The sequence below is a fragment of the Pipistrellus hanaki genome (genome assembly GCF_964339955.1).
Source record: "Pipistrellus hanaki genome assembly, chromosome: 12".
NCBI lineage: Eukaryota > Metazoa > Chordata > Mammalia > Chiroptera > Vespertilionidae > Pipistrellus > Pipistrellus hanaki.
In genome coordinates, this window is record NC_140514.1 from 52,515,110 (window position 1) to 52,529,620 (window position 14,511).

The 14,511-nt window shown below is 48.8% G+C and overlaps 1 protein-coding gene across 1 annotated transcript; it reads left to right on the forward strand.

Annotated features, from left to right (window-relative positions):
• Positions 1 to 644: 644 nt before the first annotated feature.
• LOC311630929 (sulfotransferase 1C4-like) lies at positions 645 to 7,355 on the forward strand. Its single transcript, XM_084900547.1, has 7 exons — positions 645 to 1,004; positions 1,663 to 1,788; positions 2,234 to 2,331; positions 2,976 to 3,102; positions 3,510 to 3,604; positions 6,028 to 6,208; positions 6,777 to 7,355. The coding sequence occupies exons 1-7, from the start codon at positions 851 to 853 to the stop codon at positions 6,881 to 6,883; spliced, it is 888 nt and encodes a 295-aa protein (XP_084756673.1). The 5' UTR covers positions 645 to 850; the 3' UTR covers positions 6,884 to 7,355.
• The last annotated feature ends 7,156 nt before the right edge of the window (positions 7,356 to 14,511 follow it).

Sequence of the window (14,511 nt, forward strand, 5' to 3'; positions counted from 1 at the left end):
AAAGCAGCTCCCGCAGGAGCCAGGCTGCTCCCAGGAGAGGAGCCGGGAGCCCAGACAAACCGGAGGCTGTGAGGGAAAGGAGCCTGGGGCGTGAACCCCAAGAAGAGGAAGCAGATGGGTCCTAACACAACCCCCCTGCCACTCGTTTGCTTTTGAGACAAACTGTTCTTAGAGCCCTGAAAGACGGCTGTTGGTATGAACACTAAACGGCCTCCAGCAGAAAGGAGCCTTCTCTCACAGGCCGGTCTGTTTTATTCTTTAAAACCCAGAGCGGAGCCTTTAGGTTTCTGGGCCGGGAGGGTCCCATGCAGGACCTTGGTCACAGCCAGAACCTGCCCTCCAGCCACCGGGGAAGCCGCTCAGGGCTGTAATCCCACAGGCAGATCCTCTCCAACTCTTCCCGCAGCGCAGACCTTCCAGAAACAGCGGGGGCATCTGTGCCTTATTCTGTGAGCACAGAGATGACACATGAGCCCTGGCACTGACCCTTGCTTCACTGATGCCAGAGGGCAGGGCCAGCAGCACCCAGCGCTCTGGATTGGCGGACTGGCCAGGCCCAGGGTGTTGCAAGTCGGGGGAGGGTCGAGGCCAGGAAGTGGAGGGCAGGGCCAGCAGCTCCCAGCGCTCCGGATTGGTGAGGCCCGGGTGTTGCATTTGGGGAAGGGCCGAGGCCAGGAGGTGCCTGAGTACAAAGTCCCAAACAACAGGCCTGGCTCTTGGCGGGACCAGCAGGCCAGCAGCTCTCCCCGCTCAGCACACAGGCTCCCAGGAGGGTATCAGACCACAGCTCTGTGCTGACAGAGCCCGCAGCCTGCGGGAACAGCACTCCGGCTCCTGACACCCGAACAGAATGGAGGAGCTGAAATGTGAACGGACAGAGCGCATAGCTGTGGACTATGTGAAGGGAATCCTTCAACCCAAACCCACCTGTGACAGCTGGGACCAGATCTGGGACTTCCAGGCCAGGCCCGACGACCTGCTCATCTGCACCTACCCTAAAGCAGGTGGGCGGAGCGGGGGTGCAGGGAGGGGGTGGGAAGTGCATTTACAGGGAAATAAAGAGATGATGGGGTTTGAGTGGAGGGCTGCTGGCTGGGCAGTGAGGGCTACAGCAAACGGCTGTGGAAAGTGAAACTGAAACAAGATTTAAGTGTTTAATTCTCCCAGTGACGCATGTTTCTTTTTACCTCCTCAGCAAGGAACACATGGGCTCTAGACTTGTTGATTGCTTTGTTCCCAAGGCAGGCCTTCTGTGTGGGCGGTGTACAATGCCCCTCTGTGTGAGCGAGCGGGAAAGGGCCCAGGCTGATTGGGGGACGATTAGGGGACTGTGGTTCTGCACTGCAGACCGGCTCGGCAGCCTCAGAACCTGCAGGCAGGGTCGGAGGGCTGTTCTTCTTGAGGAAAGTGCAGCTCAGCCAACAGGACAGCTCGCAGGGAATGGCTGAGGCAGGAAACAATGAACTGCACACACAAGTCTACTTCACCCTGTAGCCTTTTCATAAAAATCATACTATGCTAAAAGAAGGTATAAAGAATGATGTTTTCTCAATTCCATCGTAAACCTGGCTTCACAATGCACACAGATGTCTAACAAGCACTTGACCATCTTAAGGGTATAGTACACTAACGGTCTACTCATCTCACCTCCTGCTGAACAAGGGACAACGTGGACTCAGGAGATAGTGGACTTGATACTAAATGACGGTGATGTTGACAGAACTCAGAGAGCACCTACTCACGTGCGGTTTCCTTTCATCGAATGGATCATCCCGTCCATAGGATCGGGTGAGTGTGGAATAACCTCACTTGATTGCACTCCTAAACGAAGACTCAGAATGCTGACTGTCAAATAGCCTCTCACAACTCCAGACATTCGCACAAGTAATGATGGGTTTTGTGACTCTGTCTTTTTAAAAAACTGTATCAGGCCAATGCTGTACTCCAGCCACCTCTTCTAATGAGTCCCTGCTTGTACGGAAGGTACATTTTGATCCTTCAATTAGACATTAATTTTACTCCACCAGGAGGACTTCCTGGTCAACAGGTTTGGGTTTTTTGGGTTCTTATTCGTTTGGCTTGGTTAGACACTGTTCAAGCCAGAACATTAATTCACAGGTCAGAGCACAGAGCTGCCTTACCTTGCCAGTTGGCTCTTAGGTGGTAACAATGAACGCAGCAGTGTTTTGCACACAGAGAACAATAGTGGGAACTGATCAAAATCATTTTACAGGCTTGGAACAAGCTAATGCGATGCCCTCGCCACGGATCCTGAAAACACACCTTCCCTTCCAATTGCTGCCTCCGTCTTTCCTGGAGAAAAACTGTAAGGTAAACGGCATCAGGAGCTCTGAGTTATGCTCTGGTCTTCACTCTATTTCCTCTGAAAGCACTTCACTTCATAACCTGTTAACTGGGGAGTTCCCTTTTTAATTACGCAACCTATAATGGGCGCGTACTCTTTCACTAGGACGTGCCAGTACATCACACCCGGAGGATATAATTTCATATTATTATTTTTATTTATTTATACTTAATTAAAATAAATGATATATTTTTTTTAGTTTATTTATATATAAAGCACAAAGGAAAATACAAAATTACAAAAAAATAGAAAAGAATACCAACAAAAAAAATGGTAACATCGAATTAAAAAATTATAAATTTTACAAACAATTATAAAAATTACAAAAAATATATACCGTCCCTCTCAGGGCGCAACATATATTTCCAGGACGTTTTCATACATCCTACCCATTGCCGATATTGTTTACGTTTGACGTATTTATAGGTCCCGCTCAGTTAACAGATTAAAGGGCTCACCTCTTCACCACAACCGCGTGCAGACGGCCATGAGCTTTCCATCTCCCCTCACCCGCCTCCCCGGGATCAGCAGCCCCGTCCGGAAGGACGCAGCTCGTGGGCGATAACCACCACGCGGCGGCCTCACGGCTATTTCTCTCCCCCCTTCCCAGATAATCTATGTGGCAAGAAACCCCAAGGACAACCTGGTGTCTTACTACCATTTCCACAGGATGAATAAAGCGCTTCCGGCCCCAGGGACCTGGGAAGAGTATTTTGAGAGCTTTCTGACTGGGAAAGGTATGAACCTTCTGCTCTGAACCCCTTTCTAAGCCTCAAACACCATCAAAAGGGCCATTTTCTGAGGACCCTTGGGCCTGCCTTCTTGGATGTGAGGGGATCACCACCTGACACTGGGAGCTCTCTCCTCCGTGGGGTGTCAGCTGGTGAGAGGGACCCCTGGCCCCACCTCATTCCCTGGCCCAGTCCCACGCCCTATCCCCAGTCCCATTCCCCTGGCCCTGCCCCACACCCTGTCCCCCGTCCCATTCCCCTGACCCTGTCCCACACCTTGTCTTCTGTCCCATTCCCCTGGCCCTGTCCCACACCCTGTCCCCCGTCCCACACCCTGTCCCCCGTCCCATTCCCCTGGCCCCATCCCATGCCCTTTCCCCCATCCCACGCCCTGCCATCGCCCTGTCTTGCAGTGTGCTGGGGCTCATGGCACGACCACGTGAAAGGATGGTGGGAAGCCAGAGACCAACACCGCATCCTCTACCTCTTCTACGAGGACCTGAAGACGGTGAGGGGCAGCAGGTTTCTATTTGACCAGGAAATATTACATCACAGTGGGGGGCCGCCTCAGGGCCTCGCAGAGTGAAAGGGAGCAAGAATGGCTTCATTTCACTGGATAGCTGCCCGTGAGCAATGCCCGCTGTCCTGGCTCCCGCCTCGCACATCGCCTGCAGCTCCTGCTGCTGGTCCTCGCCTGCCTTCCAGCACATCTATTTTACATTCTGCTTAGGAGGGAAATGCTTTTCTAAAACACTTTTTTTCATAGAGGAACATCAATTTCAACAACAGTTTGTTTTTAAAAAAATATATTTTATTGATTTTTTACAGAGAGGAAGAGAGAGGGATAGAGTTAGAAACATCGATGAGAGAGAATCATCAGTCAGCTGCCTCCTGCACACCCCCCACCGGGGATGTGCCCACAACCAAGGCACATGCCCCTGACGGGAATTGAACCTGGGACCTTTCAGTCCGCAGGCCGACGCTCTATCCACTGAGCCAAATCGGTTTTGGCCAATTTAACTACACAACAGTTTAAGAAATGATGGTATAATGGGAAAACACTAATGACTTAGAGTCAGAATTATTGAATTCAAATTCTGGCTTTATTACCAGATACAAAATAGGGAGAGTGAAAAACAGCATCGTTTTCTATGTTTTTAATTGAGATCACTGATTTGTAACATAGTGTTAGTTTCAGGTATACAGCAGGATGACTTGATATTTGTACTCCTTGCAAAATGAGCACCACAGTAAGTCTACTTAACATCTGCACCAAATAGAGTTATAACTATTTCCTGTGGTTGGAACTTTTAAGATCTCGCTCCCCGACTTTCAGGTATGCAGCACAGTATCATTAACCACAGCCACTCGACTGACTGAGCGGACAGCTGGGAGTCTGTGCCTCCGACCCCTCCCCCCTCCTCCCAGCCCTGCCCCTGTTAACCCCAGTTTGTTCCCGTGCCTATATTCTTATTCTGTTTTGTTTTAAATTGCACTCTATGCTTTTTAAAAACAAATAACTTACTACATTTCTAGTATTCTAATACACAGGTAGTCTAACCTCAGAGTTCCTAAACCCTTTTACATGTTCTGTGGTCATATTCTGGAATGTTCCCTGAATGCAGTCACACAAAGCTCACAGTTTTCAGCACTTTTGCCGATCCCTAGTCTGTAGGAGGCCAATTAAATTAAGCACTTTTTGTTTTTGTTGTTAATCCTCACCCAAGTGTATGTTGTTGTGTCCCCCCCTCCCCCCCCACCTGCCCCATTGGCTTTCTGAGACGGTGGAAGGGAGAGGGAGAAAGAGAGAAACATCGATGTGAGAGACACATGGTGGACTGGCTGCTTCCCACACCTGCCTTGACTTGGGCCAGGGATCCAGCCTGCAACTGAGGTACGTGCCCCTGAGCAGAATCAAACCCGTGACTCTTCAGTTCACAGGGAGGGGCTCTAATCACTGAGTCCCCAGCCTGGGCAAATTAAACATCCAACCTTTTAAAGCAGAAGCTCATCATAAAACAGAAGATACCATTGTGGGGTACATTCCTCCACTTGCCCTCCCTCACTCCTTCTAAAAACAGGTATATCCCACGGCCACATCTCTTTGCGGCCCTATGATGAGAGAACAGTGGCTCCCTTAGGCACTGAGACACCCATGCACCAGGTGGAGGGACTGGGCCCGGAGTCCTCAGCCGGGCACCTCTCAGTCGCCTCCTGAGTGTAACAGGAGACGACTCCACTCCATCCACACCAATGTCTGGGCGCGTTTCTGTCAAAGGCAGAGCTAGCGGCTGTGCCCCCTGGTCAGGCCTCACCGCCTGCCTCGTGCCTCTGCAGTACCTTCGTTCTCATCACTCGGTTACGGACTCTCCTGCCGGACACGTGGCTGACCAAGACCCTCCAGTAACTACCCGAACAGGACATCTGGAAATAAGTTTAAGTGTAGCTTTCCCGAGACACTGCACATCATCCTCAGTGGTGCTTCCATCTTGGAGCAGGAAAAGCTTAATAATTATAGTTCATTTTTAAAAATCTGTGTCACCGTATTAAAATGAGTCATTTCTGGAAAGTTGAGCATTTGTGAGGCAAGATTATTTATTTATTTATTTTTAAATATATATTTTATTGATTTTTTACAGAGAGGAAGAGAGAGGGATAGAGAGCTAGAAACATCGATGAGAGAGAAACATCGACCAGCCGCCTCCTGCACAGCCCCCACTAAGGATGTGCCCGCAACCAAGGCACATGCCCTCGACCAGAATCAAACCTGGGACCCCTCAGTCCGTAGGCCGACGCTCTATCCACTGAGCCAAACCGGTGTCGGCCAAGATTATTTTTTATTTTGTTACTTATCAATGTTATTAATTCAATGCAATACTTTAAAAACTATTTTATATCAAATTTTCATGTTTCTTTTCACTCTGATCACAGAACCCAAAGCATGAAATCCGGAAGCTGGGAGAATTTATTGGAAAAAAGCTGGATGACAACATCCTAGATAAAATTGTCCATCACACTTCGTTTGATGTCATGAAGCAAAATCCCATGGCAAACTACACGGCAGTCCCCGCTGAGGTCATGGACCACTCGGTCTCTCCGTTCATGAGGAAAGGTGGTTCTCTCTCTGTTGGTCATGACCCTAAAAGAACTGCAAGGACCCCAGGGCCTGTGGGGCGGTTTCCATGGATAAGAAAAACAAGGTCCATAATAAATGATGCTGGGGAAGGAGTATTTAAGAGATCACAGATGAAATGAAACCAACGTTTAGCCACAACTAGAGAGTAAGGTTTAGTGTCAAAACCCACTGCCTTATCTCACTCCCCTCCAGAGTTCCAGATGATAAGGTGGAAATGCCGACTTCAGTCCAATCGAGCAAAGCATAGATAGCACGATGCTGCCTGACATACAAGAGGGCAGGGAAAAGACAGCAAAGCCCCCAGGCCTGCGGTTTTAATGTTAGGCCCCCACCCCCACTCCCACCCCCACCCCCACCCCCACCACAATGTGGGGCAGCAGGCTCTCCTGGCCCCACAACCAGACAGACGTCCTCTTCCCTTGGACGGGAAGGGACAGGCTGGCCGGAGGAAAGCCCTGCCCCCTGCAGGGCGAGTGGACACCGCACACAAGAGCAGGGCAGAGAGCACAGTCCTGAGTGGCTCTGACTCCCACACCTCTTTCAGGGACCGTCGGAGACTGGAAGAATCACTTCACCGTGGCTCAGAACGAGCGGTTTGATGAAGACTATCAGCGGAAAATGGCTGGGACAAGTCTAACTTTCCAGTTCTAGAAAGAGAAAGAGTTTTAGTTTATTACCCAGCTCACTGGGCAACAACCGATAGAAGTTCCATTCCCCAGACACACGGCATTGGGCCCGGGTTCTCAGACCAGTTGTCTGTCATGTTTGCTTTCGCTCACTCTACAAAGGAAAGCAGCAGCGACTGGGGACGGTGGGATGGGAACTGTCGGGAGGAGGTTCAATAAACTAGTTACACACGTGACACCGGTGCTAATGATCATTCTGCTGAAGCTTACAGGTCATGAGCTGGCTAACATTAAAAATGCTCCAGTCTGCCAAAGCTGGTTTGGCTCAGTGGTAGAGCGTCGGTCTGCGGACTGAAAGGTCCCAGGTTCGATTCCAGTCAAGGGCATGTACATTGGTTGCGGGCACATCCCCTGTTGGGGGTGTGCAAGAGGCAGCTGGTCGATGTTTCTCTCTCATCGACGCTTCTAGCTCTCTATCTCTCTCCCTTCCTCTCTGTAAAAAAATCAATAAAATATATTTTAAAAAATTGCTCCAGTCCTCACATAAAACACACTCAAGTTTTCAGATGAAGTGTTGGTTAAAGGTAGGGTTTTTTTTATTGATTGATTTTAGAGGGTTGGGGGAGATAAACATCAACTTGCTGTTCTACTTATGTATCCATTGGCCGCTTCTTGTATGTGCACTGACTGGGGATCGAACCTGCAACCTTGGCATAATGGGGACAATGCTCTTGCCACCTGGGATACCTGGCCAGGGCCAAGCTCAATTTTAATGCCGCACTGAAATGTGTAAACAGCAACCAATTCCTGCAGTGGCTGATTCCCCCTAACGTCTCCAGGTCACCCCAGGGCTCAGGCTAGAACTCCTTCCTCCCCATCTCTCGCCACTACACCTGGAAACTTGGCTGGACTCGCTTCCACCCAAAGTGCTACTGTTCAGCCCACCTTATTCTGACGCTCCGAGTGCATCCACAGTCGCCTTCTCACACGCTGCACCACGTGCCGCGTGCCCTCCATGCTGCCCCCTCCATGGCCTCCTCCCGCCAGAACCTGTGCTTCCCGTCTAGGAGACTGTGGGCTCCTGCCGCGTTTCTCTGCTCATCACACCTGCCAGGGCTCTGCTCCTACAGTGGAACTGATTACATTCCCCTAGGGCTGCGTTTTTCAATAATGCCCACGTTTCCCTGCCTGAGAGCTGCATCCAGCTTTTCAGCCATGAACTCAGAGGCAGCTGTAACTGTGTGTGACACAGGTGATCCCATTTTCCAAACCGCCCCGTACTGCAGCCAGTCAGCCTCCCACTGAGCCTGCTCACACCTGTCAGGTTCCTAAACTACTGGCTTCACTGTCCTGGGCCTCCACTGAGAATGCCCTCCTTCTCTGTGCCCTGCACACGGGCAGCGTGCCCAGCCCCCACGCCTCGGGCTCCTGAAGAGACTGTCCCTCTGACTCCTCTACACTTGGTATAATTCACCTTTTTATTAATGTTAAAGCATATTGTGCTGTCACTTTCTGTCTATGTTGTCTTTACTGTGCTTGTTTAAATTTCCTCTGTGTATTTTTCTTCAAGATAGGGATAATATGCCTCACTGCACACCAAACAGCACATACCCTGCACAGAAATAAGGAACTGGAAGAACATTTCATTCAAGAAAATTCTGAAAAGCCAACTGTTTCTATCCTAAGGAGCCCTCTAACGGCTCTCATCTGTAGCTAGCTGTGCCATAAGGTGGGACTAACCACACGTGGCTATTTAATTAACTAACATTTAAACTTTAGCTCCTCACTCACACCAGCCAGGTTTCCAGGGCTCAGGAGCACATGTAACAGGGCCTATTGTTTGGATAGTGCGTTTTATAAAACACTAGTGACTGGTGCACAAATTCCTGCACATTGAAAGAAAATTAATTGGAAGAAATAATTTAATATCACTATTCACCTTTTCTCTAAAATAGAAGTGTCAACCAAACATATGATCGACAATGACAGATGGAAACACACACCTGAATGGCGCCAGCAAGAGCTTTATATGTATCGCGCATGCATGAGTCAACTTAGCCTTTTATAGACATAGAATTAACTTGCTTCATTAGACCTGCTTTCTGATGTAGCTAAACTTTCTCCAGCTCAGTGAAGCATCTCAACTTCTTTTTCAGGTAATTGTCATCAACACAGCAGTAAATACCAACACAATGCAGATTATTATTGTAGATCACACAGGGAGAACAAAGGGTAATGTATTTAACTGTAACAGTGTCTAACTATATTCTGAGCAGTGAGAAAACCTGAAGTCATTTTCAAGGTCCATCATTTCTTACTTCTTTTCAGTCGGGTCAAGTTTCTAAGCTTTCTAAATCTCCATTTTCTAACTAATGAAAAGAAAATGGGTTTCCACTGAGTCTCCTATCTACCTACTCCAGGACTTTTGTGAGGATCAAATGAGATGAAGTACGGGAAAACACTTCACAGATATTTGGTTAAAGTGTGAAATGTTTCCACCTGTGTTCTTAGAAACGCCAAGGAAGCTAGTTGCTAGGGAGAGGAAGCTGGGCGTTGCTACCTGATGTCATTACCTGGCACTCACAGCGACCATTTCTGGGCTGGGCTATAGGCTGCATTTTGCACCATGGAGTCTTGGCAGCATTGGTTGTGATTTGGTGGGCTGTCACTCCAGGGTAGTAGCAGGGCATGTGTCCTCACTTGGGGGAAGCTGAGTGTTGCTTTCTGGGTGCCAGGCCCACAGTGTCATTTCTCTGTGTGTGTCATGGCAGCTCCTGCATTGAGCATCTGCCCCCTGGTGGTCAGTGTGCATCACAGTGAGCAGTTGGAAGGTGGGAAGGACACTTAGCATATTAGCCTTTTATACAGATGGACTAGAGGCCCGGCACACAAATTTGTGCACGGGTGGGGAAACTCGGCCTGGATGGCAATTGAGGTCCATTGGGGGGAGAGGGGGAGGACAGGGCCGCCGGCCAGGGGAAGGGACCCTGGTAGGTTGGCCAACTGGCCCCCCGATCAGGGCCTATCAGGGGGAGGGGGGACTGGCTGGCAGAGGGAAGGGACAGTAGAATGTTGGCTGGCTGGTCGAGGAGGCCAACAGGCAGTGCGGAGGGGCCGTGGAGGTTAGCCAGCTGGGCAGAGGGGCTGCAGGAGGTTGGCTGTGGGAGCACACTGACCACCAGGGGGAAGCTCCTGCGATGAGCGTGTGTGTGCGTGTGTTGTGCTGGGGGGGCTGGGGAGGGGCAGTGCAGGAGGCAGCTGGTCAAGGATTCTCTTGCATGGTTGATGTTTCTCTCTCTCCTTCTCCCTCTTAAATCAATACAAATATATTAACAAATAAAGACAAGTGTTTGTGAGTTTTGGGTGAACACCCTCCACATCACTCTCCCTACAAAAACGCCTATACACGTGCCTACACACGTCTGCCCATCTCACTGGTCCCACACGCCTGTACCTCCCCCCCCCCCCCCCAGGCGGGGCTTCCGGTCCTCTCACCAGGAGAGGGTCCTGCTGGCCCCTGGCCACACCCAGGGCGCTTTCCCAGCATCACCACCGCCTGGGGAAGCTCAGGACACTCTGGTTAGCTGGCCTGGCTAGCTGGAAAGACCCTGTGGGCTCAGAGGGAAGGACCTCTTCCTCCTCGCCCCCCTTTTGGAATATAACCATTTAAGTTTCTTCAGCTGCTGGCAGCCAGCCTGCAGCCCCCTCAGAAGGAGATGCCAGGCAGGGTTCACAGAGCCTGGCAGCCGCCTGGGATGGCCTGGGAGAGACCCACCCTGAACCCCCAGCCTGTGCACCCAGTGGTGTGCTTGTCCCAGGGCAGAGTGGGTCTCCGTGGGTGACGGAAAGGTCTGCAGAGATGAAGGGGCCCGAGGGGCAGCCCTCTGCTTGGTTTGATCTCTTCTGTTCTGACACAGGAATGAAACCCTTCCCTGCAGGGTGGGCGTGGCCTGTCCTCGGGGCTGCCTGTGAGGCGGGGAGGGGAAGGGGGTAAAGCGTAAAGGGAGAGGGACTTCTCCCCATTGCATACCTGCCTGTAGTTTCATTCTAATCATGTTCCTAGGTTACTTTATATGCTTGCATATGGGAGAGAAATTTAGATTGCAGGCTTGTCTGTTTAATAGAAAACATGTTTTGTGATGGAAAAAGTAACCTCTGCAGTTATGCCTGAGCTGCCTACTCGGCAGGCTCTCTGCCAGGGGAGACCAAATCGGATACCAGACCCAGTTACCAAACGCCCACCTTAACCAGATGCGGCCCTGGACGAGTCTCTCAGGGCTGCATCACAGAGCAACACCGCTGGGGGCTCCGGAGCCAGAACTCTGTGCTCCCACAGTCCTGCAGGCTGGAAACTAGACTGTTGGTGACAGGATGTAAGCTGACAAGGTCCTTGCATTTTTCCCTGACTTGTTTGGATGGCTACTATCAGGAGAATGAGAGCAACCTTTCATGGCTTGCCAAGAAGTCTGTAACTACTTACTGAGATTTACTGCACTAAGAATTTGTCCTTCAGTTCTATCTCTCCTTTAGAGATTAAGAGGAACAAAGAATACACTCCTCTGGACAGACCTCCTAATTAGTGCCTTGTGTATAAAAAGCATTACGCAGTGAATAAACTTGCTACAGTTCCTCAATGACTTGTAGTCCTCCCGACCCCGCTCTTCTGTCTTTCTTTCTTTTCTTAAATCCCACCTCCCTACCTCAGCCCGGTTCAACTTGCCAGGCAGCCCCCGGCACTAGACCAAGTGCGGGCTTCCAGCGACTGAGTCCCATGTCCTAGACAGCGGCGCCTCCTCCAGCCACGATGTACCTACTGCAATGAGCACAGGTTACCATCGATCGAGGAAGCTCATCCAAGGCCTGGTGTCCGCAGCTGTTCCCCTGGCCGACCCCACGCTGCCAGCAGGGCGGCCCGTCTTCCCAGGGTCCCCTGCCAGTCCAGCCAGCCCTGCGGTCCGCGTCCAGGCAAACTGACACCCTGTGGAAGCATCTATCTTATACAAAAACTGCTGTTTGAAATTTAACCCTGCTATTTTGGCTTCTGTAAATGCTTGTTTGCTTAAATAATAAGGAAAATAAGACTATTAGGCCTAGTAATAATTAATGTCGTTTTATAATACCTTTTTTAAAATTGAATTTATTTAAACAATACAACAAAATTTAATCAACAATATAGTAGCCGTTGTTTTCTACTACTTGTGCCCAACGCTCAGGAAGCATTTTAATCCCTCTGTTGTAAAATTCTTGTGATTTTGATGCAAAAAATTCGGTCAATGCATTTTTGAGGCATTCTTCATTACTAAATTTTTTTCCAAGAAGAAAGTTTTGCAAAGAACGAAACAAATGGTAATCGGAAGGGGCAATATCAGGAGAATATGCAGGTTGAGGGAGAACTTCCCATTCCAACTGGCGCAGTTTTTCAGCAGTGATTCTTGCAGTATGCGGTCGTGCGTTATCGTGGTGAAGAATTACGCCCTTCCGATTAATCAGCGCGGGTTCTTTTTCTCTTAAAGCTTGGGCTAACCTTTCCAATTGGGCACTATACACTGCACTTGTAATGGTTTGGTTAGATGGTAAAAGTTCATAATGAAGAATTCCTTTAAAATTCCACCAAACACACAACATCACTTTTTTTGCATGCAAGTCAGGTTTTGGCGTGGGCTGCAGAGCCTCATTTTTGTCCAACCATTGAGGCCGCCTTTTCAAATTAACATACAGCACCCACTCTTCATCTCCGGTAACAATTTGCTCTAAAAACAGCAAACGGTTTTGACGAGAGAGGAGCGAACTGCAAATTGTGACTCTTTGATTACGGTTGTTGTCGGTCAACTCATGAGGAACCCATTTTCCAAACTTTTGGACTTTGCCAAGTGCACGCAATTGATTGGAAATTGTTTTTTGTGAACAATTTAAAGTTGTCGCAAACTCTTGTTGAGTAATTTGAGGATTTTGCACCAAAAGAGCTTGAAGAGCTTCTTGATCAAAATTGGACACACGGCCTCGACCACCCTTGTCATCTAATGAAAAATTTCCCTCGCGAAATTTCTCAAACCAATGCTGGCATTTTCTGGTGCTAACTGCATCTTGACCAAGAGCACTACAGATGTTTTTTGCAACCTCACTTGCTTTTCTTCCTAATTGGAACTCGTAAAGCATGCAGTGCCGAATATGCTCTTCATCCGCCATCTTCTTAGCCCTAGTTCTGCAACAAAAACCAAACCAAACACAAACTTTTTCAAGCAAAACTTGTTAATTGCACTTCACACGTTCTGTAGATACCACGTGTTTGAAGGTTATGTCAATACAAGTCAACACCAAGCAAGATTTTAAACGAATGTTTAAAAACGACATTATTACTAGACCCGATACTCCCATTCCAGAGAGGCCATGAATCTTCTCCAGATGAAGTTAGTAGTGCTGGCACCAGGCCAAGCCTTTGGTTGCGGTCGCAAAGCCACAGCACACAGGGCTCTTTAAGAACTTACAAAGGGGACCGGAAACACCCCATATTTGGGAGACAAAGAAGGTAAAAACATAAATAGGGAAAGTTCCTCCATGTTGGGGCCCAGAATTTGAAATACAGTTTTCTCTTGGCCCATATGTAATAATAATAATAATAATAATAATAATAATAATAATAATATGTAATGCCATCTCTCCAAGCATTGCTTGGTTCTTCTCCAGTCTTCTGTAACATTAATGGTTCCCTGAAATATGGGAAATAACTTTTGATTTCCCATATTTGGCTTTTTTGGCCTCTGGTGAGTGAACCTTTTTGGCCTTTTTGGCCTCCGGAGAGTGGACCGGGTTTGAGGCCTGGGGGTGCCAGACAGGCCTTCGGGAGGTGCGTTTTGCTGATTTATCAGAATTGAACCAGGGGACCCTAAGTGCTCTGGACATCAGCCCAGCACCCGGCTGGCATTTGGAGAGCGTGGACGGATACTTCTGGAGCTGTCAACAGAATTGGTAAGGTAGGGGCCCCTGTCAGCCAGGTGCACCCAAGTGTGTGGAAGGGGGAGCTTAATCAGGAATCGGTGGACTGTTTAAACTCTGAGTAAATGTCTGGTAGAAAACTCAGATAGTCAGGTGTATAAAGTAAGTGTGAGAGTCTGTGTGAAGTGAAAGCTACTTTGTACCATCTGGTTGTACACAAGAGAGCATTTTTTTCCTCTTTCTGTTGTTTAATTTGTTTAAAGGGAGGGCAAACCCCACTTTAGGGAGAAGCCTAATTGTGTATAGTAAGGCTAGGTGCTCTGGCAGACTGCAATAACCCCCAAGCAGCTCCTGGGCTCTCCTTTTTCCCATCTTTCTCCTTTCTTTCCTTCCTTCCTTCCTTCCTTCCTTCCTTCCTTCCTTCCTTCCTTCCTTCCTTCCTTCCTTCCTTCCTTCCTTCCTTCCTTCTTTCTTTCTGTTTTTCTCTGTCAGAGAGGGAATCAGCCAACTCAGCTAATGAAATTTCGGTCTATGTTTGTGATTATGGTTGGGGGTCCACAACATGAGGAACTGTATTAAAGGGGAAGGTGGATGCTTCTGTTCAAGGTTTTCCTTCTCAAAGAGGAAGCTTGTTCTGCTTCTGTGCTCTTCACAGAAACCAAGCACTTTTTTATTTTTATTAAATTATTATCTGTGTACATATTTTAACAATCCCCCCCC